Genomic DNA, 25,318 nt, shown 5'->3' with positions numbered 1-25,318 from the left:
TGGCCTAAACTGGGCCCAGCTGGCTTCGCACAGCAGGCCTGCAGAGGTCTGGGGCAGCCCATAGGCAGATAGTAGTGTGAGAGGTACGGCCTGGGGCCGCGGACAGCTCCTTCAGGATTCCACGCGGGGCCTGGCGGTCCCTTCCCCCCCTGGGAAGGCGGGGGAAGGGGCGTCGGGGACCCCCAGGGCCGGGCCCTCCGGATCCCTCGGACGAGGATACCGCTCAGGCAGGACCGCCGCGCGCGGAACGCTCGGGCGCCGCCAGCGGGCAGCCCGGGCGCCTTTGGGGGCCGGACCGTCGCGCGGCAACGCGCAGAGCGGGCGGAAATGGGGCTAGTGTCCCGCGGCGCGGCCGCGGCGGGGCTGGGGGCCGCGAGCGCCGTCGTCCGCCCGGGCCCGCCCGACGCGGTCCCCAACCCCGTCCCCTCCCCGCCGCCCGGGGGCGCGGCCCGGGGCAGCAGCCGGTGAGCAGGGGGGAGGCCGGTGTCTGCGGGGAGTCCGGGGAGCCGCCGGCCCGGCGGCGGGAGCGAGGGTCCGCGGGGCGTCTCCGGGCCGCGGGCTCGTTTCCTCGTCCGCGCCGCTGGGACGCCGCTGCCGCCCTGTCTGCGCCCGCCTGGGCGCGCTGACGGGGCCTGGGGCGTCCCGGCCGCGGCTTCTCACCTCGGGGACGGGCGGAAGAGGTTCACCTGTTCGGAAGGCAGGAGAGTTTCGTTTCGTTGTTTAAACCGTGCGGGTGGAGCTGCACCCTGGAGAGGCCTCACCCGAGGAGGGTTCCAGCGGGTGTCCCCCGCGTCCCCTGGCCCGTTCATGCGGAGGCGGAGCTCCGCGGGAGCAGTTCTTTCGCCCCCGCCTCGCGCTGGGGGCTGTTTCCTTCCTGGCAGAGGAGCTCGCCCGGGCTCAGGCCGTGCTTTCAACCAGGGCTTTCAAGATGCTCTCCTTGCCCAAATCCTGCCTGCCTCTCAGTCCCGTGCCTTCTCTTCTATCGATCGCCTGCTTTCATCTTTTTCAGGCTGCTGGATTCCCCGCAGCCTGGTGAGCGCTCTCGCTTGCGCCGCCGTCACTCCTAGAGGCTGAGGTGGGAGTAGAGATGAGAATTTGCCCCATCATTTGTTGAGTTCTCTGGCGCCCCACGGATCCGAACATAAACATCTGCCTTCCAATCTCCTTCCTTAGACGTGAGGAGCTATTTATCTTGTTTTGCTTTTAAGGTAAACGTTGTACATGAACCATGCTACACACAAAGGAAGCACACAGATTGTGTGCATGCAACTTACCCAGCTACCCACCATCTGTTTACTGTTAGGCCAAAGGTGTTTCTCTTCCATCAATAGCCATGGACCGTTTCCCTCAGTTCCTGTGGAAGATGTCCCCCACCAGGCGTGATGATTCACAGCTGATGTGTCCTGAGGGGTTGACTGACAGGAAAATTTATACCATTCTGAGTTGTCGACTGTAGCAGTCACCAGCCAAATGCTGGGCACCTCACAGCCAGAATCTCTCTGTCCCTCTCACAATGCCCCTGGTGCCTTGTGTCAGTGGTTCCCTGGAGTCAGGCCCTGCAGAAGGGACTGGAAAAGAAATTGGCCCTTGATGCCAGCCATGGGGCCCCCTGTTGGTCATGAGGGTTATCCCAGTGGTATCAGCTGATTGACTGTCCTCTCAAAATATTGTGGGGAAGGGACATCTGGGAGTTCTGCAGCTGGATCTGTAGGTACCCTTTTCAACCAGGACCCATAGTTATCAAAGTACCCTCCAGCTACTGGTCTGGTGTACCTGCAGGGCCAATAGCAATTACACCACGGTCTCTTAAGCCCTGGCCGATTGTGTCTGTGTGAGGCCCTCACAGACATGTGTGTCCTACTCTGTCCCCTTGTCTCTAAGGGCTTCATGAGCGCTGAACCTGGAGGCCCATGCTGAGTCCAAGGTCTGTTTCCCTCCCTTAGTGTGGCCACCAGCTTGGGGGTCTTTGCTCAGGATGTCTGCTGTCATTTATGTAGGCGAGGTGGGCAAACATGGGCACCCAGACTCTGCTGGCTGTAGTGCACTTTCCCTTCATCCCCATCCAGGTCAAGGAGCTCCTGGCCTAGGTGCAGCAGGCCCTCACCACCATATGGGGCAAGGTGGTCCTGTCCATTAGGCCTGTTGGAAAGGACTCTGGTGAAGGAATGAGAAGCTGCCCTTCTTTGCAGGGGGTGCCTCCAAAAAGGTTTCAGCCTCACTAATTCATCACTGCAAAGGAAAGGCCTGGGGCCCTGCAGAGTTCAGGATTTGCAGCTGCTTGGGGCTTTTCTTAATGCTCCAAGGCCACATTGAGATAGTGAGGGGCCAGGAAGGCTGGTGTCCTCTCAGTCTGAGAGAACATAAGGGTATTCTTCCATACCTCCAGGGCCCATGAACTGCCACCCCATGTCTAGATGACTATATGGTTGAAGAAATACATCCCAAAGGTGGGAAAATACTCCCCTGCTGGGAGCCCTGATCTGAGGTTGCTGCTGGGAATCCCAGGGAAAGATGAGTACCGCTCAGGGTCATTGCAGGTAGGGTGGAGAGTCAGAGTGGGTACAGAAACCCTGTGAGAACAGCAGAGTCTATTTTTCTGAATGTGGTGGCTGGTGGATGCTCTCCCTGCTGTGAAGGGGAGGCTCCTTCAGATTCTGGAACCTCCTGGGCCACTGCGTGGGTGCCTAACTATGTATGTATGTTTGGTTTCCCTCAGTCCAGAAGCACAGTGTTTTAAATTTTTATCTTTTCTTTTTTTTTTTAATTTATTTTTTGGTTGTAGATGGATACAGTACCTTTATTTTATTTATTTATATGTGGTGCTGAGGATTAAACCCAGGATCTCACATGTGCTAGGTGAGTGCTCTACCACTGAGCCACAACCCCAGCTCTCTTTATTCTTGTTAACTTTTTTTTTTAGTTGTTGATGGACCTTTATTTATTTATGTGGTGCTGAGGATTGAACCCAGTGCCTCACACATGCTAGGCAAGTACTGTACCACTGAGCCACAACCCCAACCCCTATTCTTGTTAACTTAATATATGAATCCTGGTTTGTTAAAGTTGTAATTTTTAAAAAATATTTTGTTTATTGTATTTGTATTTTTTTTTTAGTTGTTGATGGACCTTTATTTTTTAAATTTATTTGTATCGAACCCACTGCCTCACACATGCTAGGCAAGTGCTCTGCCAGTGAGCCCCCAAAAGTTGTAATTTTTAAAAAATATTTTTGTAGTGTTGATAGACCTTTATTTTTTATTTATTTATTTATACGAGGTGCTGAGAATTGAACCCAGTGCCTCACACATGCCAGGTAAGTGCGCTACCACTGAGCCACAGCCTCAGCCCCTATAATTTGTTTTACTTTGTTGAGACTGTACATTTTGCCATATGCTGCTCAAAAAAATCTCTAGCCTGGTGCCATGGCACACATCTGTAATCCCAGCTATGTGGGAGGCTGAGGCAGGAGGATTGCAAGTTCAAAGCCAGCCTCAGCAACTTAGAGAGGACCTAAGCAACTCAGTGAGACCCTGCCCCTAAATAAAAAGGGCTGGGGATGTGGATCCATGGTTAAATGCCCCTAGGTTCAACCCCTGTACCAAAAAATTAAATAAATAAGAAAAGTTAGGGATGCAGCTTGGTGGTAGAGCTCTTGCTCAGCATGTGTGAAGGTCCTGGGTTCAATCCCAGGCACCACAAAAAAAGAAAAAAATATACAGATGATCAGAGTCCTTTACCTGTAGCTCAGGTACCCCTTTCAGGTGATATCTATCATGCACATCACCTTGACTTGCTATTGTACATGCAGTTGCTGCTTCATGGGGCAACACTCAGGCTGGCCTCAGGAGCATAGCCCATGTGAGATGGGTGGCCAAGACCTATCAATGTCTTCCACCAAACCCAGAACTGGGTTGCCCCAGTGTCTGCCAGGACTGTTTGCCACGTCCTGCAGCATGCCCTGACTCAGCCCTCTCCCCTCTCTTGCAGGGTCCCTGGCATGGTGCTCAAGGCCTTCTTCCCAACATGCTGTGCCTCAGCAGACAGTGGCCTGCTGGTGGGACGGTGGGTCCCGGAGCAGAGCAGTGCTGTAGTGCTGGCTGTAGTGCACTTTCCCTTCATCCCCATCCAGGTCAAGGAGCTCCTGGCCCAGGTGCAGCAGGCCAGTTCGGTGGGAATGGCCGTGCTGGGCACCTGGTGCCACCGCCAGCAAGAACCTGAGGAGAGCCTGGGCCACTTCCTGGAGGGCCTGGGCACCATCTTCTCCCATGAGCCTTGGCTACAGCTGTGCCGGGAGAGGGGCAGCAAGTTCTGGAGCTGCAAGGCCATCCACCGGCAAGTGTCTGCTGCCCCTGATGTCCCCAACGAAGACCAGGTCATGCTAATCTTCTATGACCAGCGCAAGGTGCTGCTATCCCAGCTGCACCCACCTACAGTCGTATCTGATCACCAGGATGGAGATACTATAGCTAGTACTGGGGGCCTGGCTGTGGTCTTTGATACGGTGGCACGCAGCGAGGTGCTATTCTCCAGTGACCAGTATGATGAAGGCCCTGTGCGGCTGAGCCACTGGCAGTCAGAGGGTGTGGAGGCCAGTGTTCTTGTGGAGCTGGCAAAGCGGGCCTCAGGGCCAGTCTGCCTGCTGCTAGCCTGTCTGCTGTCACTGATCTCAGCAGCCAGTGGCTGCCGGTAGGTGCTCCTGGGATTTGGCGGGTATGGAAAATGGGCAGGCCATTAAGAGTTGCCCCTCAAGTGTGCAGGGACCCAGGCTCATGTGGGCCCTTCCTTAGGTGTACAGCTCACCCTGGGACCTCAAATTGCCTTCCCTCCCCTGCACATCTCATGGGACATCCCAGGGGTGGCTGTGGTTCCTATGTTTCTTACTCCTGGGGTGGAGCCAGTTCTTCCAGCAACCTTGGTTATTGCATGGGGGCCCACCAGACGGGGGTATGAGCTGCAGATAGCTCAGATCCCTGAAAGAGAAATCAGATGAGGTCTGCCCTTCCTGAGGTGCTGACTTCTTGAGGCACACAGGCCCAGTGCTTTCCTGCTGCCCCCACTTCTCCACCCAGCAGGGCTTCAGGTGCTGCAATTGCTTCCTCCAGGAGAGGCAGTCCCTCCAGGGTATGGGGTGGCATTCAGTCACCCAGGCTGACTGCCTGGGTGCTGGCTGATCTCCAGAAGCACCTGCAACGGTGCCAGGAGTGCCAGGGGGTGTTGTGAATAGAGGGCTTAGGAGCTGGGAGCCCCTTTCAGCCTGAGGAGATGTTTCTTGGTGCTATCTCCCTGTGGAAGCAACTACACGTCCTCATTTGTCTCCTTCCCTGAGGTTTGGGGATTTGCCTTCCCTGCCTACTCAGGGGCTCTGAGTAAGCCTGGGCACTGGCCTGGGAAGTGAGCCCCTGGCAGTCTAGGAGGACATACTTGGCTTGTGGGAGCTGCTGGGGATCTTGATGTGAAGAGTGAGTTTGAGGGTTTCATGATAGCCTTGGGATGAATGGAGGTGAGGTATATGTTGAACGGAGGTGCAGTTCTGTCAGAGAAGGTCTTCAGCTTTTATCATGTTCTCAGAGGACCCAGGAAGGTTAAGAGCTGCTCGTGTGCACTAGATGTTGATTCTCCTGTCAGACATATGGTTGGTGGCTATCAGCATTGAAGGCATGACTGTCACTACAGGAGTAAAGCCCCCTTCCCCCCTCATGGTTTTGTGCCTTGCCTAGCAGCTTCAGGGGTGTCCTGAGGGACCCAGGCCATGCAGAGCCTATCTGTAGCCTTGGAGAGACTACTGCACAGGTGGGGGTCTCCATGCAGCCAGTGAGAAATCACCTTCTGCCTGGTTGGCACTTAGGATGAGGAGGCACATTCTTGGAAGTGACTCAGAGCCAATCATTTGAAGAGGAAGGAGGCCTTTCAACCTTCTAAGGTCAGGTCTCCCCTTCCTTCCCGGGTCTTAGGCATGCATTAGTTGTAGCTCTGCACTTTCTAGGAGCCTTTTAGTTTTTTCCTGCCTACAGAGAGGCAGACGTAATGGTGTCTGTGCCCCTGGATGTGGGTCTCTGGTTCTCAGACTTCTATGCATAAAGCCAAGTTGCCATTGGGCAATTTTTCTACCTTAGCCCTCAAACATCTCTAGTATGTGAAAGCCTGTGGGTATGCCTTGTGAGAAAGCCATGCTCCTTGTGGAGTGGTCAGCTCCAGCGACCTTTGCTGAGCCATCTGGCAGGCAGGGCAAGGCCCAGTGTCCAGAAGGTCCTGATACCATCTTGGGGCCATCTTGAGACTTAACCTTGAGAGTAGGCTGATGGGTGGAGATGTGCTTCAGGGCAGAGCTTTGTGAGGAAGGCAGGCTCTATGAATTGGGAGGCCACCTTCTGGGAGTTCTGCCTACCCGACTTGTGCTTCCTTGCTAGGCCCCGTGGGTCTCTGCAACCTCCTTGCCCTGCTGAGTTCTGGAGTGAGGCTACTGGGTTCTCAGACTAAGTCTGGCCTGGCTTTTGCTCTGTACCTGCAGGGTGAGGGGCATTAGCAGGAAGGAGCACCTGGAGGAACAGAGGCAGAAGCCCTGGTCTCTTGTGTTCCCTGCAGGCTGTGGAAACTGTGGCCCCTGCCCTTCATCAGGAGTAAGCTCTCCACCTGTGAACAGCTCCGGCACCGGCTTGACCATCTAACGCTTGTCTTCAGCACCCAGAAGGCCCAAAGTCCCGCCCAGCTGATGAGGTGTGGGCCTGGCTTGGGGACTCCTTCCAAGGTGGGACGGCCATGGGCCCAGCCCTTTCCTCACCCCCATTCTGTACCAGACCTGTTGCACTGATGCCCTCAGCCAGGCCTCCCCATGTGACCTCAGGCTTCCCTGGGCTGCCTCACATCACTCCTGGCTGACCCTTTTCCAGGAAGGCCAACATGCTGGTCTCTGTGCTCCTGGACGTGGCCCTTGGCCTCATGTTGCTGTCCTGGCTCCACAGCAGCAACCGAATTGGACAGCTGGCTGATGCCCTCGTCCCTGTGGCTGACGTGAGTGGGTCAGGGTGGAACCTGGTTCCTGGGTGGAGGGCTCTCCTGGAGGAAGCTGACTCCCCTTTGTTGCCTGGAGCAGTTTTCTTGTCCTCACCTTAAAAATACCCTGAGCATGTGCTGTTGGGGTCTTTTGGGACCTGGGAGTTCTGCCTACCCGACTTGTGCTGTGTCTTGTGGGGCAGCATTTGCCAAGTACCCACCTTCCCTTCCTGAAGGTGCCTATGTGCATTTGTAGTTGAGGCTTTTAAGGGGAGCCCCTCCTCCCATCAGGCCCAGTATCGTGACTCTTCATTGCTTCTCCTCTCTGGGATCAGTTTTGCTCTCCTGGCTGCTGGTGCCCTCTGTGGTCAGCATCAGGAAACTTCTCAGTGCCTGGGGCTGTCTGCATTGATTGATTGGGATTCCCATGCTGAGACCCAGGGGCACAAGTTTGGTGTCTGTGTCCCTGACTTCCCCTGCAGTGTCTGTGCACCATGCTCAAGTCAGGGGCAGCCCTTCTGGCTCCTCCCTTTGGCCTGCCTACAGTATTTCCACAATGCCTTGGAGCCTTCCTCGTCTGTCTCCCTTGCTTGGAGCTGAAGTCCTTTCTCTCCCATTAGGAGCTTATCTTCCCTTAGGGTGGCTCCTTTTGCCCTTTAGCCCAATCGTGGCCTTTGGAGACTCAGTCTCTGCCTTGTCATTGTCTAGGTGGCAGGGATGGGCTTGCTTATGGCCAGGCCAGGACTCTGGGGGCAGGAGCAAGCACCTCTTGGCTCTCCTTGGGCTATGGGGATGCATGGAGGCCAGCACAGAAGGAAAGTGGGGGAGGGCTTGGCTGCTTCCACACTCTACCTCTTGGCCAACTTTGTCCTAGACCTCCCTTTTGCAAAATTGCTCAAAAATATCAATATTTAATTAAAAAATGAAAGTTTCTTTTTACTGCCATGCGCTTATCCCTTAAATATTAAATAAGTTCTATTTATAAAGAATGTTCTTCTCTTCTTGCCAGTTCTGAAACAACTGAGATCTTAGTGTGGAGTTGGGAGGAGTCTTTGATGTGGGTGGGTGGGAGTGCAGAGGTGTTGCTCCTGTGGCCTTGCTTTGGCTGCAAAGCTGAAGGCCCTTCAGGGCCTACCTCTGTGGACAATGCTGTTCCTGGACCCTGGCTCCCCTGGGTGGCTCCCCAGCTTCCCTGCTTGTTTTCAAGGTCCCTGCGCTATCTCTTGTCCTTGTCCTATCCTCTGGGGGACCCTGCTTCCAGTGATCCCACCTGTTGTGTGGGCCCTTGCTGGGCCTGATACCCTCTCACTTTGCCGAGGTCATTCCCAGGCCTCTGTTGGAAGGTGGTGGGGTGGAATCTTTGGCAGGCTTCCCTGCAGGGCTTGAGGTGAGCCATTGTCCAGCTTTGGACATGTTGAGGCATTGGGTTGAGGTGAAAATGGTGAGATGGGAGGGAGAGGAATAGTCTTTATTTTATTTTTTTATATGTTGATGAACCTTTATTTTATTCATTTATTTATATGCGGTGCTGAGAATCGAACCCAGTGCCTCACACATGCCAGGCAAGCGCTCTGCCACTAAGCTACAACCCCAGCCCAAGAGAAATATTCTTATGTGGAAGTTGGTGCTCACTGAGGACCATGTGCCCAGTGGGCCAGGGGGCAACTAGAGCCTGCTGGGAGAGGTCCAAGTCCCAGAACTCATTTGTGAAGAGAAGTTCCATGGCCAGACTGGGAAACATTGCCCACCTACATTAGGAGATGGTAGTCTGAACCTGAGGAGGAAGGATGCATGGACTGTCTTTGCTCTGCCCAATGAGCTGGCCTCAGCAGGAGCCCATTATAGGCAATCTCAGGAGGTGCAGATACTGACCCAAACTACCTACCTGCCCCCAACATGCCCCCTACTACCATGTCCCTGCAGCACGTGGCCGAGGAGCTCCAGCATTTGCTACAGTGGCTGATGGGTGCTCCAGCTGGGCTTAAGATGAACCGGGCGCTAGACCAGGTGCTGGGCCGCTTCTTCCTGTACCACATTCACCTGTGGATCAGTGAGTGCCTAACAGGGGGGATGGGTAGTCCCAGCAGGGCTTCATGGCACAGGGACCTGATTCCCACCTAAGGAGGACTGTGGGGCCCAGGTAGGCCCTACCTCTTTTGTCCCCTCTTCCTGGCTTCCCGTGCATGTGAAGCCTGCTGTGCTAGGCCATCTCAGCTGAGGGTCAGGGCCAGTGGCATGGTCTGTGCACTTGAAATTCCGTGAGGGGTCCATCCTTAGAAGCTGGGGATGGGGGCGGTCCCAGGACCACCTCAGGCATCTCCTCAGGGCTGGCCCTGTCCTGCCAGGCTACATCCACCTCATGTCCCCTTTCATCGAGCGCATCCTGTGGCACGTGGGTCTCTCAGCCTGCCTGGGTCTGACAGTTGCCCTATCCATCCTGTCGGACATCATCGCTCTCCTCACCTTCCACATCTATTGCTTCTATGTCTATGGTGCCAGGTAGGCATGTACTTCCTGGGTGTAGCCCTCCCAGCCCAGGGTGAACAACAGGCTCTGGGGCCAGTGGGTGAGCTGTGTAGTGTGATGTGGGCTTGGCTGGCCCTCAGTGCCTGCGTCCTGCAGGCTGTACTGCCTAAAGATCTACGGCCTATCATCTCTCTGGCGTCTCTTCCGGGGGAAGAAGTGGAATGTTCTGCGCCAGCGGGTGGACTCCTGCTCCTACAACCTAGACCAGGTACCAGCAAGGCTTGTGTGGGAGGTGCTCCTGGCTACAGCTAGCCTACATGGCTGACCCCATCTCCATTCCTTCTGGCCCTGCCAGTGTAGCTTCTTGAGCTCTACCCGGGCAGCCTGCTCTTATCCATAGTTGCCATAGTGAGGGGGTGCCTTCAGATAGTGCAGGTTTTCCCCCAGCTAGGAGACAGACCCTGCTTCCACTGCTCAGCTCCCTGGTCTCTCTAGGCCCTGAGGCTTCAGACACAGAGCCTACTCTGGCTTGTCCCATTCTCTTACTAGCCCTGCTACAGGGACAGTCTTTCCTAAAGTGAGCTGTGTATCCCACAGGCCAGTCTCCCCATGAGGCACCATGTCCACAGGGCTCCTGGGTGAACCCAGTGTGGTATTAAGAAAGCTGCCTGAGCAGGCTGTCCTGAGTGCATTCAGGAGGCTGAAAGATCCGGACTGTAGTTGCAAGATCAGTAGGGGTGGGCAACAGAATATGGCCAGTGCTGTAAGGGCTGCCCTTGCCCAGGGTCTTGTGATGCCAGGTGTGCCGGCTCCTTCTCCCCACAGCTGTTCATTGGGACCTTGCTCTTCACCATCCTGGTCTTCCTTCTACCCACCACGGCCCTGTACTACCTGGTGTTCACCCTGGTGAGCCAAGCACATCATTACATGGGGTCATTGCCATCTCTGCCTGTGAGACGGGCAGCTGTGGGTCAGGCTGTCCACCCCATAGGCCACATTAGCTTGGTTGTTCTAGGCCCTCTGGGCAGTGCTAGGTCCTGGAGTAGTTAAAGGTCCCGAACCCTTCCTGCTCTGAGGCATGTGGCTTATGCTGGAAGAAGAGGTGGGGCTATGGAGGAGCGCTCCTTCAGTGCTGTGTGCTGGAGGTGGGCAGCACCCTGCTGGCCCAGGCCCTCTGGTATGATTTGTCAGCACGTGGGCCATGGGATGCACCATCTCTGACCTGGTGGGAGGGTTGACTGCTCTGTCCCCGGCTCTGCCCAGGGCAGGGCTGCTGTTTCCTTCCTGCCTCCTGGGTATCTGGGCCTTAGGGTCAGGGACCTTGGCCATAGCCCAGAACTGTTGGGTTGCTCTGCTTGGGGGCATGGTCAACGTGCTCTGGTCATGCCCTGGCTCAGAAGCCCTCAGTGTTGCCCCTATTGCAGCTCCGGCTCCTGGTGGTCACCGTGCAGGGCTTGATCCATCTGCTCGTGGACCTCGTCAACACCCTGCCTCTGTACTCCCTTGGACTCCGGCTTTGCCGGCCCTACAGACTGGCAGGTGAGTGCTGTGTGCTGAGCACCAGTTGCTTGGCAGGCCCTGTCAAAGCAACTACCACACTGGCTGTCACACTTGCATCTCCTTCCTGGAAGCAGTAGCATGCGTGGTGTGTATGGCAGGGCAGACAAGGCCTCCTGGTCCCAGACATTGCTGAGCAGCTGCCTTCAGTGAGGTGGAGGGAGAGGCCCCCCTTAGGCTGAAGTTCAGGAACACAGAGACTTGAGGCCCAGAGGCAGCTCTTTCTATGCCTCCTTCCCTTCTGTAATATGTATGGCTTGCTCTAGGGTCTGTCTACATTAGGTGCATCTTGTCTGACTGTAGCTCAGGGAAGATCCAGCCCCATGTGGTTGTGTGAGCACATACCTGATAGTACCCACCAGCCTTGGAGGCAAACTGGGATGAGGGCTGCAGGCTGGCCAGACCCTGTGTGATAGGAGTGCCCTGCACTGTCTAGCCAACACCCAGTACCTCAACTTTCTCTGCACAGTCCATACCACAGGTGGCTGCCCCATTTTGTTCTGATACTGGCTCAGGGGAGATGCCTTTGAGGAAGGCTGACCCTGGTGGATGTGAGGCTGTGGGTCAGCTCATCTGGATCAGGGGCTTAGAGCACAGCAGGGGACCTGACAATGACCTGATAGCCACCATTTGGCACCCATTCAGGTGGTGTCCAAGGTGACCAGCATGCCCTGGTGGCTCTGCCAGCCAACTCAGAGCAGGAGGATGTAAAAACACATTTGTCAGCTTTGAGCCAAGGTCTGCCTCCTTGGAGGCTAGGCATCCCCCTGCTGCTGGACACCTACAAACCCTTTTGAGAATATCTTTGCAAGCCACTTTTCCTGCTGCCTCCAAATGGCCTAGGCCAGGGACCCATGTGCAGCTTTGCCCACGTGCCCTCTTCCCCGACCTCTTGTTCACCTCAGTACTGGAGGACTAGGCAGGGGCAGAGCAAGTCCCCATGGCAGCCTGGCTCCTTCCTCACCACCCGTGGCTTATGGCCAGAGCAGGGTCCTTTTCACCTCATATGAAAAGCCATGGATGCTGTGTTCTCCCTCTCCATGTTAGCTTTGGGAACTCTTCACTCCTGCTCTTTTCCAGAACTTTCCACCTTGGGAGGATATAGGCTAGAGAGCCTGAACTGCAGGCCAGGCTCCTGAGGGTCCTCAGATCAGCCAGCCACACAAAAGTTGAAGGACAGAGGCTAGTAGGGTGGCCACCACCCAGCAAATGCCCTGTCCTGTCAAGAAAGCAGCATAGTCTGCACCCGCCTGGCACCTATCCTGCTCTTCCTAGCCTGCCAGACCTCAGCTTCTGCTTGCCAGTGACATTCAGAGGTTTCAACATCGTCTAGGAGCCAGCCCCAAATAGGCAGATCCACAGGGTGTGGGGAGGGAAAGCTGTATATGCCCAGAAGGTCCGGGTACCATCTGGGTGCGCCCAGGGGAAGGGGTCTTCACTGTTAGAAGTCTCCACCCATATCAGCAAGTGGCTGCTGCACCCCAGCAGGGTCCATGAGAGCTGTCTGCGGGGCCCATGTGCTTCATGGGGTAGACCTACCCACTCTTAAGCACCCTGTTCTCCTTACAGCTGGTGTGAAGTTCCGTGTCCTAGAGCATGAAGTAGGCAGGCCTCTTCGCCTCCTGATGCAGGTAAGGACTCTCTGTACCCTCCATTTCAACCCAGGACTGGGACTCCTACCATGTTCTGCCTGGTTCTGGAACAGCTGGGGCCAGCACCAGTGGAGCCAAGGGGTAGATTCCATAGAGGAAGCCTCCCAGGCTTTTAGGCACCATGGCCAGCAGGGCTGGAACACTTACTGTGGTCTGCATGACTGATGCCTGGCCCGGTCTAGCCTATGAGGGCCCCCTGCCCAGAGTCACAGATACCCTGGGTTGCTGGGGGCTACCCCACTTGGCCTGGGTCATCTTTTGCCATGGGCCCTATGGGACTCAAGTTCTGGATGGAACAGAACTGACTTTGTGAAAGCCTTGGTACATGCAGGTGTGCCCTGTGACTCTGCACCCATAAAACTCCTTCATCTTAAATAGTCCTGGGTGCTTGGTTCCTGCAGGAGGGAGCAGGGCAAGTTTGGGGTCACTTTCCAGGTGTCAGGCTGCCTCTTGGGTAAATCCTTCCTGCTCAATGTGGTGTCTTTTAGATGTTGAGGCAGCCAAGGACTTTGTGATTTTACCTGCCCCAGGAGGCCCTTGGGAGCTAAGTGAACCCTGGCAGGGAGCACTCCAAGAGAATGTATAGTTCCCACCTCATCTCACTGTTCCAGGGGAATATGGATCACCTGCCTCCCTGGGGTCAGCCCAGCAAGCCACAGTGCCCACATCCCAGTGCTTTCTGTGCAGACATGGGTGAAACATTCCTAACAACCCACTAACCACTGCCCTGTCCTTCCAGATAAACCCTCTGCCCTACAGCCGTGTGGTGCACACCTACCGCTTGCCCAGCTGTGGTTGCCACCCCAAACACTCTTGGGGCTCCCTGTGCCGCAAGCTGTTCTTTGGAGAGCTTATCTACCCCTGGAGGCAAGGAGGGGACAAGCAGGATTGAGGGCCTGCCACAGCCCTCCCAGTACCACTGCACAGCTTGGTCTTCCTGCCCTCTGCCAGGGTGGTATTGACCTTGTGGGCAGGCCAGGTCACACTGTGCTCCTGAGTGAGGGCAGGCCTTGCTCCTTGAGTGCCTGTTCTGGATCTTGGGGGCCTGTGCAGTCCCTGCCAGGCAGTCAGCTGCCACCCTACAACCCCATCCCTCTCTAGCACCATCTGCCTTGGGAGCCTCCCCCTGGTCTGTTGTGATGCCTGGCAGCCCCCAGGCTTGCCCAGGAGTACCACCACACCCAGACCCTGTGAGGGTGCTGGCAGGTCTTCCTGGCTGGTCCCTAGCAGCCCCACCCTGTCAGGTGGGGCGGAGGAACCCTCCCAGGATGCACTCCTAGGTCCCTGAGGACTTCCAGCTGCTGCAGTAGAATGACCCCATCTGGGAGTTGAAGCAGCTGCTGACCCAGCCCCAGCCCTTATGGACCGGAGCCTTCACCCTGAGCTAGGCAGGCTGGTTTGCCAGTGCTTCCTGGGGACTGCTTCGTGAGGAGGATGTTGACAGGACATTTGTGCCCTTTCGCTGGAAGCTGGGCCATCTGGTCAGCTGGAGTTGCCTTTTTGGAAACTGGGTGTCCAGCCACCTGGCTTCCCCACTTCTGCCCAGTACTCAATGGGACAGGTCCTTTGATGAAATTTTCCATCTTCTCACTGGCTTCTTGTGGAACGAGGCAGCTCCTTCCTGGGCAGACAGTTCTGTGGACTACCACGAGTGGCCTCCAGGATGTAGTTTGGCCCAGGTTTCCTGCCAGGATCCTGTGTAAGCCAAGCACCCCAGGGAGAGGGAAGCCTGAAGGTGCTGGGTGGTGTGGAAATGTCTGTGCTGAGGGCAGTGAGCCCTGCCCGTCTCTCGGGCACTTGGGACTGCCCATATTCCTTTTGCTGCAGGCCACAGCAACACTAAGTACCCAGTGGAGGGTGCTGGTGGGGATGGGTCCTGACCCTGCCTTTTTTGTTTTGTCTTGAGAAGGGGTCTCACTGTGTTGCCCAGGCTGGTCTATAACTGGGTTCAAGTGGTCCTGCCTCAGTCTCCTTATTAGCTGGGACTATAGGTATACATCCTGTGTCCAGCTCCCTGACTCTGCCTTTCCCCGTGGTGACAATAAAGCCTCCCACACGTGTGGAGCACCAGCATGGTCTTGCCCGTTGAATGTGTGCAGCATGTCTGAGGAGGCTTCAGGGCGGGGCGGGCAGACACTTCCAGGGCAGACTTGATTTTATTGAGGGGACTGCCATGTCCTGTTTCTTGTTTGGGGCTCCCTACAGCAGTGCTGTTGGGTCGGTGTGCAGGCCCTGGGCTCTGGCACAGGCCCCAGAGGACATGGCACCATACCCTCATTATGGCCTCAGCTAGGCATAAGGGATTGGCTCCTGGGGCAGGACTGGAGGTAAGTCACTCCCTGGACTGAACTGACCCCACCCATCCTTTAGCCTCTAGGGACCTTGGGGCTTTCTGCTGTTGTTCTGGTACAGAGAGGGGGTGGAGTCCAGAGCAGTCCCTTAGCAGCTCCCTGTCCTGGTCTTCTCCCAAGGGCCAGTAGAGACCAGCTGATGAGTGCCAAAGGGTCTTTCATTGGATTGTGCCCACTAAAAGCCTGCTCAAAGCGGCCTCTGACCCCTGTGATGCTAGGGGCTGCCTTCCAGGAGGCCTGTAGCCAGCTTCTGGCCTCAAATGCAGAAGCCTCTGACTGGGGCTTGGCAGCATGCAGCTGCTGGGGCTCAGTGACAGGGGCCATCATACATCCTGCCTGTTTCCCCCCCTGCTGTGCCTGGCCACCCTGCCTACCCTTGTGCTACGTATCCACATCCTTCCACCATTTCTGGGCTCCCATCAGGAAGGATCCTGCCCCCGAGCCCATCCCAGTGCTGTGTGGCCCTATCATGGGATTTTCTTGGCAGCTGTTGTCCTCTGTGTAGAGAACACTGGCTACCTCAGTCATTGAGAGCTGCTACCTGCTGAGGAGTGGCCCTGTTTGGGTGTGTCTCATGATTCTCATGATGAGATGTAGTTCATGTGTTTGTGGCATGCTGTCCTTGACAGGGTGTCACCTTGGGAGCACATGATGTCTACTTGTCTACCTTTGGTGCTGTCAACATTATTGGCCAGGAGCTGTGCCAGGCTTCCTACTACAAAGGTGTTTCCCCTTATAATTAGCAAGTTATTTGAAACCACTTGGAGCCATGTGGACATCCATTCTTTCACTGCTAGCTGCAGTGTCCACCAGTTCTGTCCATTTGTGTGATGTTAGTAAGATCTATCCTTGGCATCAGGCTGGGGCCAGGGCTCCTTAGTGACTAGAGCTTCCTCGGCACAGGGTTTCAGAGACAAACGTCTGTTTGTCCCAGTAGGTCAGTCTCTAAGGGCTGGTGATATGGCCCAGAAGGCAGTAAAGAAATGGTCTATTTTCTGTTACTGTAACAAAATACCTAAGACTGTGTGATTTTGAAGAGTAGAGGTTTATTTGAATCATGGATTTGAGGCAGGAAGTCCAGGAGCAAGTTGATGGCATCTGACACAGCACTGTGCATTAGAATATGGCAGAGGGCATCGCAGGGAAGGACAGTATGCATGGCAGCTCAGGTTTCTCTATTTTTTGTGGTACTGGGCATTAAACCTTGGGACACTTTACCACTGAGCTATGTTCTCAACTCTTTTTATTTATTAATTTTAATTTTATTTTATTGGTACCGGAGATTGAACTCAAGGAAATTCAACCACTAAGCCACATCCCCAGCCCTATTTTATATTTCATTTAAAGACAGGGTTTCACTGAGTTGTTTAGCATCTCACTGTTGCTGAGGCTGGCTTTGAACTTGTGATCCTCCTGTCTCAGCCTCCCAAGCCACTGGGATTACAGGTATGTGCCACTGTACCCAGCTCTTTTTATTTTTTGAGACAGGGTCTCACCAAGTTGCCAAAGCTGGCCTCAAACTTGTCATTCTCCTGCCTCAGCCTCTTGAACTGCCATGGCGCCCAGCTCAGGTCTCTTCTTATAAAGCCACTAATGCCATCATGGGGCCCCAGTCTTATGACTTCCTCTAATTATCTCTCAAAAGCTCCACCCCCAAACACCACTATGCACTTGGGGATTAGGTGTCCAACCCATGAACTCTTAGGGGATACATTTGAACCACAGCAGGCAGCCTGAAGGGGAAGAGCAAAACCACCAAATCTCTTCCTTTGTCCCCTGTGCCCCTCACTTAGACAAGGCTCAGCTGGAGTCTGGCTCTAGTCCTCACCCAAAGCTAGCAAAGGGAGATTGTCAGCACCCTTCCTCAGATGCTCCATAGGAGGGTGGGGCCAACTGGGGACTCCTAAGGGGAGGCCTTGCCTACACATCCACTGTCTGGCTGCTTCACCCTTGGCCTGAGGTCCCTAAGCAGCAGGGATGGTGTCCTGTCCCTCCCTGGGCCACACCTTGTCTGGTGCTTGTTGGACCCCAGTACATTCTTGCACCTGCATGGGAGGCCAGCTCCTTCATCCACCAAACCCCTTTCTTTGACTGGGCCCAATTTCTCAGACACCAGGGGTTCCCAACAGTAGTCATCACAAGACTGTCAGAATCAGGACCTCATACCAAATGTGTTTCTGCAAGGACTTCTGCTCAGCCATTGTCTGTTTCACCTCTGACTTATCGTCCTTGTGGCCAAGGATTGCTGTTCCATAACAGTATGCATAATCCTCATCCTTGCCTTTTGAAGCACCCCTTAGAGAAGAGCATGGTGGCACATGCCTGTGATACCAGCCACTCCGAAGGCTGACTGCATTGCAAGTTTGAAGCCAGTCTGGGCAACTTGGTCAGATCTTGTCTCAAAATGAGAAAATGGCAGCCTGGGGCTGTACCTCAGTGGTAGAACCTGCCTAGTGCGAGGCTCTGGTCCATCCCCAGGACCATGCATGTGATAAGGCCTCTCCTTGCATCAACCTGTGTGAAAATGCAGTTTATTATGGCTGCTAAATGTTCACAATACTCATTCCTAAATAAATCCTATTCTTTGAAGCATCTCTGGTTTTTCTTTTCTTTTTGTACTGGGGATTGAACCCAAAGCCTCCTGCATACTAGGTCAGTGCTCCACCACTTAAAGGACTGCCCACAGTCCTTTAAGATGGTCTTGCAAAGTTGCCGAGGCTGGTCTTGAACTTGCCTCTTGAGTAGCTGGACCACAGATGTGTACCACTATGTCCAGTGGCCTGTTATTTAGTGTGACAGTATCCGTGTATGGGAGAGGATTTATCAGGAGAATTGGCTCATGTGATTTGGGTAGCCAACAAATCCCATGACAGGCAACCTGTAAGCTAGAAACCCTGGGACACTGGTAGTATGGCTCAGTTTAAGTCCAGAGGCCTAGAACCAGGGAAGCTATTGTGTAACCCTCAGAGATTAAAGGCCTCAGAACTCAGTTGGGCCACTGGGCTCAGTCAGTCCTAGGGTCCAAAGGTTGGAGAACCTGGAGTCCTGATGTCTAAGGCAGAAGAAGGGTGTGTCCTGACTCCAGCAGAGGCCACTGTGCCTTTGCTGTTTGCTCCCTCTGGGGCCCCAGCAAATTAAATGGTGCCATCCACTCAGACTCACAGGACATACTCCCCTAGACACACCCAGAATAAAGCTCCATTAGCTCTCCCCACATTCCATAATCCAATAAGGGGATGCCCAAAATTGACTCTCACAGGTGTTTGTGACTTCCAGTCTCTGCAAAGGGGAGTCAGTTTCTCACCACCCTCCCTTCCAGCAAGATTATGGACCTTCAAACACATCAGATGTGCTGCAGGGCTGGGGCCAGGCCAGAGACTAGGCTCCTCTGGTCAGAGTGACCTCTGTAGAAGAGGCCTTCCATGGCCAGCTAGGTAGTGAATGCTCAGTCCCTGGTCTCCCTGGGTACTCAACAACCCCCGCCACCAGCTCAGGGCCAAGACTGTCTGCCTTGCTGCTGGTCTGTGAACATGAGGTGTATTGTGTGTATCCCCTTTCTGTAAGCATTGGTGGCCATGTCTGCTATAACCCCATGTCCAGGGAATGTCCACTCCTGGGCAAAGGTCTTAGCTAAGACACAGGCAAGAACTTCTGGGCTCCTTTGGGATTACAAATGAGCTGAGTTCAGCCCAGCTTGGAGGCCTTGGTGTGGCTCTGGCCACCAGGACCCAGAAGCCCGTGTCCCCACCCACCCTGGCCAAGAGGACACCAGGAAAGCCTCTCCCTGAAAGCAGGTGAGGAAGGCTCAGCAGCTCACTCACCAGGTGCTGCCACCCTCTGGAGGCTCTCCCAGAAGCCTTCTCCAGCACTGCATAAAACAAGCTGCAGTGTCCCTGCAGTTTGGCACTCAGCAAAGTTCACATCTTCAGCTCTGGACAGCAGAGAGAGTGGCTCAAGTGTGGTGCTGCCCATCCAGGGGTGTAAAGAGCATCTGCTGCTGGGGAAGGAGGTTCCTGCCTGTCCTTGTCTGCCACACAGACCTGAGAGGTGTTGTAGCTGAGGCATCCTCTGTTGCCCTCAGACACATGGTCGTTGTAATGACATAACTGCTTCTTCTGCACAGATCTCTCTACAGAGAACCTTAACAGTCCTGTGACCACATGCAGCAGCAAAACTTCATACTCAAAGGACTGCACTTGGGTCAGCTTTGATGACTTTTGGGGGTTTTGGTGTCATATATGTCATAAAATTCACCCATTTTGAGCACATAATTCAATGACTTTCAGTAACTTCACCAAGTGGCATGACCACCACCTATCAAAAGAATTCTGTACCCGTTAAGCAATCACTGCCCCGTGCCCCCTCCCCCAGCTCCTGGCATTTACTACCCTACTTTCTGTCTATGGATTGGCCATTCTGGACATTGCAAATAAGTGGAGTTAAGTAATATGCATGGTTGGAAGCTTCGCTCGTGGATCAATACTCCGTACCTATTGACGGTAATACACTTCATACTGTATTTTGTATCATTGATCGGATGGATCTTTGGGCCGTTTCCTCTGGATGTTCACGTTTTCTCTGTGCTGACCGTCACGAGTTTTTGCAGGGTGCAACCTTCGGTGCTCCATTTTTGAGTCACAAGTTGTTACGTACGTGGCTTGAGCGAATGCCTTCTCATGCAAGCGGCTGACGAAGACTTTCGGCCGGACCTTTGCGTTGCACCTGCCGCGGGCTGCCCGGCCCGGCGGGTCCCCGCGCGGCCAGCGCTGCCCCGCCGCGGCTTGCTACCGAGATGACTTCGTCCCCTCGGCTGAGGGGGCTAACCCCATACCAGAGGTCCGCTTGTAAGAGGAGCGTGGCTGTCAGACGCTGGCCTGCGTCCACCGGCAAAAATCCCGTGTTTCGGCGGAAGTACCGCCCCCGAGCCTCGGAGCGTCTATAGGTCGCCTCCGCCCCCTGCACGAGGCTGACGCGCTTGAGACAGCCGACTGGGTCCCCACGCCGCCCTCTGCGAATCTCTGGGAGAGCAGCCGAAGCAACTTACTAGGGGACTCGATAGTCTCGGATGCACTCACGTGGCCTCAACCGGGAACCACCACCGTCCAGCCACCAGTCCACTGAGGGGAGGCGGCGCGTGGAAATGCCTGGAGTTCCAGGCACCTAATTGGCAAAAGTTAGGGAAGGGGCGGAGCTTTCAGTGCGATCGACGTGCCGGCGGCCCAATGGTTTGTCAGGGATGGTCAAGGGGGACGGGCGAGTGTGAGAGGTGTTGTCGGCTAGTGGGTGGGGCTGCAGGGGTTGCCTGGGACTCTGCGGGAAGCCGCAGAGGCGAGGGGTGCTGATGGACGTGAAGGGGAACCAATGGTTCAGGAAAAGCGGGAGGCGAGTATCCAATGGCGACGGTGGCGAGGTGGGGCGTCCGCTGTCCCCGCAACGACGTGTGGGAAACGGCGGGGGCGGTCGGTCGTGAGGGACTGGCAGCCCCTCCAACAGCCTCGGGAAAGGGGGCGGCGGGCGGCCAATGGCTACTGCGAGGGGTCAGGGAGGGGCGGCGAGGGGGCGGGCGACCAGAGGCTCCGCGGCTCTGTGTGGGCAGCGTGGGGGCGGGGCTTCCGTGACGGACGGAAGGCTGGACCAATGGTCCAAGGAGGGTGGGCGGCGGGTGGCCAATGGCGGCGGCGTGACCGGGGGTGGGGCGGCGGAGTTGCGCGGCGCTGTGCGGGAAGCGGCGGGAGGCGGGCGGCGGTGGCAGCAAGGCTGAGGTGAGGCGGAACGGCCGAGCGGTCGGGGCCTTCGCGGCGGGCCCGGAGCCGCTCACCCGCCTCCGCCCGCAGGTCCGGTGGCGGCGCCCGTGGGCAGCGGCGGGCGGGAGGATGGGCACTCAGGGCAGCCCGGTGAAGAGCTACGACTATCTGCTCAAGTTCCTGCTGGTGGGCGACAGCGACGTGGGCAAGGGCGAGATCCTGGAGAGCCTGCAGGACGGCGCGGCCGAGTCCCCGTACGCCTACAGCAACGGTAGGGCGGCGGCCGGGTGGGAGGAGGGCGTGCTGCGAGCCGGCCGAGGCCCGGACCAGGCCTCCCGGGACCGGCGAGGCCTGGTCGGGCGCGGTAGCCTCCGCGCGGGAGGCGGTCCCGCCGCGCAGCCCGCGAGGGGTTAGCTTCGGCGGCTTGCCGCTCGCGCGGAGGAAACACCTCGGCAGCGATGTTATTAAACATCTCCTTTAACTTCCGGGTGCATGGCTTGCGTACACAAGGTGGATTGCACCACCACCACTTGCCCGAGCCTGCCTCTGGGTTTAGGAGTGTACCGGGAAAGCGTGGTGGACGGTCTGCGCGGGGGCCTTCAGGGGTGTGTCTTAAGAGCCCGGGGCTCCCGAATTCCAGCGGAGCTGATGGCCAGTCAAGCATCCATCCTTTCGCAGGCCCTTACAAGCTCGGGAAGTGCTGTCTCACCTAATTGTACTTCTCCTGTCCTTGTTGTTCTCTGCCTTCCTGCTTTGTTTCTTGGGCTCTTGTCAGTCCTGTCCGACCGCTCTGAGCCTTTGCAGTTTGCTGAATCGCTTGCCCCAGGGCAGTTGAGAGTGTGGGCATGGTGTCTCCCATCCATTGGTTTTAGGATTTGTCAAGCTGGGCTGATGCAGAGGGCCCTGCCTCTTGAGCAGCAGTGCCAAATCCTGAAGGTCCTGACCAGAGAGGAAGAGCCATGGGTTTGTTTTTAGGTGGGGGGCTCACACTTAAGGCCCTTACACCAGCTAGGCCCCTTGACTAGTATTTGACATTCCAGGGTTATTTTCCTGCTGGGGCAGGTGGCCAGATTGTTTTTGTAGTAGTACTGTCGCCTCCTGGCACCAGACTCCCAGGAGGCTAATGCAGGAGTGCAGGCTGGGTTGGGCTTTTATAGTGGATTAGTGTTTTCCTGGGATATTAACTTGTGCTTCAGAGGATTGGCTCAGTCCCACTGGCTACTCCACCAACTCCACCTCATGCACACAGTGACTTGCTGGAGAGATAGGGCCCTTCTTTCTCTTCCATCCCCTTTGTCAGGCTGCTGTGCTTTCCTACAGTATGTTGACCGAAGTGGAACTTGTATTACATAAAATGTGGAGATCTGCAAGACACGGTGAGCTTGTGTCACAGAGGTCCATCTGCCGGAAGTGGTGTGGAAAGCCTGCACTTAGACTAATGGCAGGGCCTGGGCACACTTGTGCCCCTGCAGGCGTCCTGCAGTGTCAAGTTTGGTGATAGCAGTATCCAGGGCTCTTTAGATTAAGATATGCACAGAACCAGGAGTACTTGTGGTCAGAGCATCACCTTACTGACCCAGGGTGAACTTGGTGGGACTGAGAACACTTTGGTTTCCTTAGGGAGACTGTTGGGGGTTTGGAATCTCCAAAGCTGCTGGTTCTCAGGATTCAGCACTGTGTAATTTTGTTGCTGTCTTTGAAAGATTTGTGGTAGTTGGAAGCTTTGGATTTCTAGTTGCTTTGTGAATAGGTGAATATTAACTTTTCTCATTTGTGAGAAGTGCCTAGTGTGTTTCCAGTTTCTTGTTCTTGGCCTACACTTGTCTGGTTCCTCTGATCAGGTGGCAGGTGGGTCCCCAACCTGGTAAGGGGCATGCTGCTTTAGGGTGAATCAGACCTCCTCCTTGATCACAGCTGGATCACTTACCTGTCTTGAAGGCAGGTCTAGCTTGTTCCTAAGACAGGTATGCAAGTAAGTTTGGGCTCCAGCTTCACAAACACTTGTGTCATCAGAATGGCCACTTGGAGCAGTAGCAGTGTGATGCTTTGTCTAGGTGCCCACACTTTTAGGGCCTTGGTTTTGGATCTCTATGAAGCTTTGGTTTCTCCTAGTATGCAGCAGTGGCTTTAGGGGAATGGTCCTATTCTCTTTGGGACAGAACAGGATACTGAGTAGATATTCTCCCCAGGTAGCCACAGGGGAATTATGCTCTTGAGCAAAAGCCTCACTGCTTCTTGGGAGGGTGTGTTGTGAGCAGCTTCTGCTCACTGGCCCTATTCAGCTTCTACTTGCTACCACACAAGCCTGTCCTTGTTCATCTTCAGTTAAACTAGTTACATCTTCCTACCTGGGTTCCTACAAAACTTCCCTGGGTGTTAGGGGTCTCTGGGAAAGTCTGACGTAATTTGTATGCCGCAGCCTGGGAGATTTGTGTGGGTTAATGAGATGAGTCCATGGGTATAACTTGATTTCTCCCCCTCTTTCTTTGGGAGTCAATATTGGTGAAAGCTTCTGAGTGATGCCCTGTCCATTGAGCCCAGGGATTTGGGAGGGAGTCAGGGGATTGTGGACACTGCAAGGTTGACACGGAGGTTTGCTACGAATGTTGGGACCTCCTGGTTGTAGAGGTGTATGCGGGACCAGATGATGCTGTGCCCCCAAAGTGAGGACACTGTGTGCCTGTGTCCTGTGCAAGTTGTGATCTCCCTGCTGGAGCCAGTGCCAGAATGCCATATCAATGCCCCAGAGGCCAGTCCAGATATTGCTTTGCTCCCAGTCCATGTCTTTCTTCTCTTATTTGGAGTTTTTTTCTCTCTTAACTGCAGATTCAAGGGGAAGCCTGAAGTGCTTCTCTGAGCTCTGTTTCCCTAAGTCAGAAAACGTCTTCAGGTCAAGTATCCCGTGTTCTCATCTGTTGCCTTGCTTCTATGCTAGCACCAGGTTTTTATTTGGGAATGCTAACTCAGTGTGTTTTTAAGTGAATAGACAGCCTGTGTGCAGCTTCCCTGGACTGTTGTTTGGTGCTAGTCACATGGTCACCATAGCAACCCCTCATGGTTTGTTCTTTCTTCTGTACTTGGCCGGGGGCTCGGGTCTGGGATTCCTGGATTGATTTGTCAGGGTCCTCTGTTATAAACCAAGTTTTCTAGTAGGGCTTTGGCCCCAGGAGGAACAGGAACAATCACCATGGTAACAGCTAATGCCTCCAATATGTAATGTGTCCCCAGAACACTGCTGAGCGTTTCTCTCTATTCCTCATTTAATCTTTACCACCACCCTGTAAGAGAGGCACTGTTTTCCCCATTTTACAGATGAGGAACTGAGGCTCAGAGGCAGAGAGACTGCTGCTGTCAAGAGCAGTGTGGTCAGGGCCGGAGTTGTGGCTCAGTGATAGAGTTCTTGCCTAGCATGTGTGAGGCGCTGACTTTGATCCTCAGCACCACATTAAAAAAAAAAAAAAAAAAAAAAGAAAAAGAAAAAGAAACAAACAAAATAAAGTTAAAAAAAAAAAAAGAGCAGTATGGTCATTGTGTTTGTGGGTCCAGCCTTCTCATTTGGAGGGAAGCAGGTAAACCTTACAGTGAAGTAGCAGAGGATTATTCTTCTCCCCTTGCCCGCATTTTCGTTTCTACTCTAGGGCTTCCTGGTTGCTGCATGCCTGCTGCTTCTGTACACTGCTTGAGACCTTGAGAAGTTGATCTCAGAGGACTTTCCTCAGCTCCTGCCTGACCCCTGCCAGCATCTGGAAACCCACATCATTGTTTGGAGTTGAAATTTTTTTTTTTTTTTTGCCATGCTGGGGATAGAACCCAGGGCCTTGCCCATGTGAGGCCAGTGCTTTCCCACTAGCTCTGCCCCTAGCCCAGGAGTTGACACTTATTTTTGTGTGTGTGTGTGGGGGGTGCTAGGGATTGAACATAGTGGCACTTTAGCACTGAGCTACATCCCAGCTTTTTTTTTTCCATTTTTTATTTTGAAACAGGGTCTCAGTAAATTGCTGAGCCCAGTCTCAAACTTGTGATCCTCCTTAGCTTTCCAAATTGCTGCAGTTACAGGTGTGTGATACCACACACACCTGGCTAATTGGCACCACTTTTTTTGGGGGGGGGCGGATACCCAGGGATTGAACCCAAGAGTACTTAGCCACATCCCCAACCCCTTTTTTATATTTTGAGATAGGGTCTCTCTGAGTTGCTTAGGGCCTCGTTAAGTTGCTGAGGCTGGCTTTGAACTTGCCCGTCCTTCTGCTTTTGCCTCCCAAACCGCTAGAATTATAGGAGTGCAGCACCGAGCCTGGCATAATTATTGGCACTTTTTGATGGACCATTACACTCTTCTCAAGGCAGGTTTGGCCCTTCAGGTGCTGGCCTTCCTTCCAGCTCTGTGACATATGCTGTCCTCCCCAGAGTCCACTAGGCCTGAGAGCAGCAAGGAAGGGACCCTTTAAGATGGGATGCAATAGGCTGGGGGAGGTGCAGCATGCTTAGATGTGATGGGAATCTACAGAGGCATATGAACCAGCAGAGGTTCATGCATAGCTTCCTAGAGGAGGGGGCA

At 54.7% G+C, this 25,318-nt stretch overlaps 2 protein-coding genes across 8 annotated transcripts in view; both read left to right on the top strand.

The window, feature by feature from the left end:
- Nucleotides 1–343: 343 nt before the first annotated feature.
- Pigq (phosphatidylinositol glycan anchor biosynthesis class Q) lies at nucleotides 344–13,641 on the top strand. 7 transcript variants are annotated; one of them, XM_077802270.1, is made up of 13 exons: nucleotides 344–464; nucleotides 1,010–1,208; nucleotides 2,783–2,856; nucleotides 3,988–4,686; nucleotides 6,583–6,714; nucleotides 6,888–7,008; nucleotides 8,914–9,040; nucleotides 9,336–9,489; nucleotides 9,613–9,724; nucleotides 10,282–10,362; nucleotides 10,881–10,995; nucleotides 12,583–12,644; nucleotides 13,405–13,641. In XM_077802270.1, the coding sequence occupies exons 4-13, from the start codon at nucleotides 3,998–4,000 to the stop codon at nucleotides 13,555–13,557; spliced, it is 1,746 nt and encodes a 581-aa protein (XP_077658396.1). In that variant the 5' UTR covers nucleotides 344–464; nucleotides 1,010–1,208; nucleotides 2,783–2,856; nucleotides 3,988–3,997; the 3' UTR covers nucleotides 13,558–13,641. The 7 variants fall into 7 exon arrangements, with proteins under 7 accessions (XP_077658396.1, XP_077658397.1, XP_026241256.1 ...); XM_077802271.1 differs by lacking the exon at nucleotides 1,010–1,208; XM_026385471.2 differs by lacking the exon at nucleotides 2,783–2,856 and having other exon boundaries at nucleotides 1,010–1,175.
- A 7,122-nt stretch (nucleotides 13,642–20,763) lies between these two features.
- Nucleotides 20,764–25,318, top strand: part of Rab40c (RAB40C, member RAS oncogene family) — a 33,416-nt gene continuing 28,861 nt past the window's right edge. Inside the window, exons 1-2 of the mRNA XM_026385512.2 lie at nucleotides 20,764–20,778; nucleotides 20,851–21,031. Coding sequence (XP_026241297.1) covers nucleotides 20,890–21,031 — 142 coding nt within the window. The 5' untranslated portion in view covers nucleotides 20,764–20,778; nucleotides 20,851–20,889. The remainder of the gene's footprint in view (nucleotides 20,779–20,850; nucleotides 21,032–25,318) is intronic.

Source organism: Urocitellus parryii, chromosome 9, assembly GCF_045843805.1.
Source record: "Urocitellus parryii isolate mUroPar1 chromosome 9, mUroPar1.hap1, whole genome shotgun sequence".
Classification (NCBI taxonomy): domain Eukaryota; kingdom Metazoa; phylum Chordata; class Mammalia; order Rodentia; family Sciuridae; genus Urocitellus; species Urocitellus parryii.
The sequence above is the reverse complement of the archived record's forward strand: the minus strand, read 5'-3'. Positions and strand labels throughout refer to the sequence as shown.

Excerpts from the sequence above, each read along its gene's own strand:
- Pigq (XM_026385472.2), top strand. The coding sequence starts at position 3,998 with ATGGTGCTCAAGGCCTTCTTCCCAACATGCTGTGCCTCAGCAGACAGT. Across the intron at positions 6,715-6,887 it reads AGTCCCGCCCAGCTGATGAG|GAAGGCCAACATGCTGGTCT; the intron begins GTGTGGGCCTGG and ends ACCCTTTTCCAG. Across the intron at positions 12,645-13,404 it reads CTCTTCGCCTCCTGATGCAG|ATAAACCCTCTGCCCTACAG; the intron begins GTAAGGACTCTC and ends CTGTCCTTCCAG.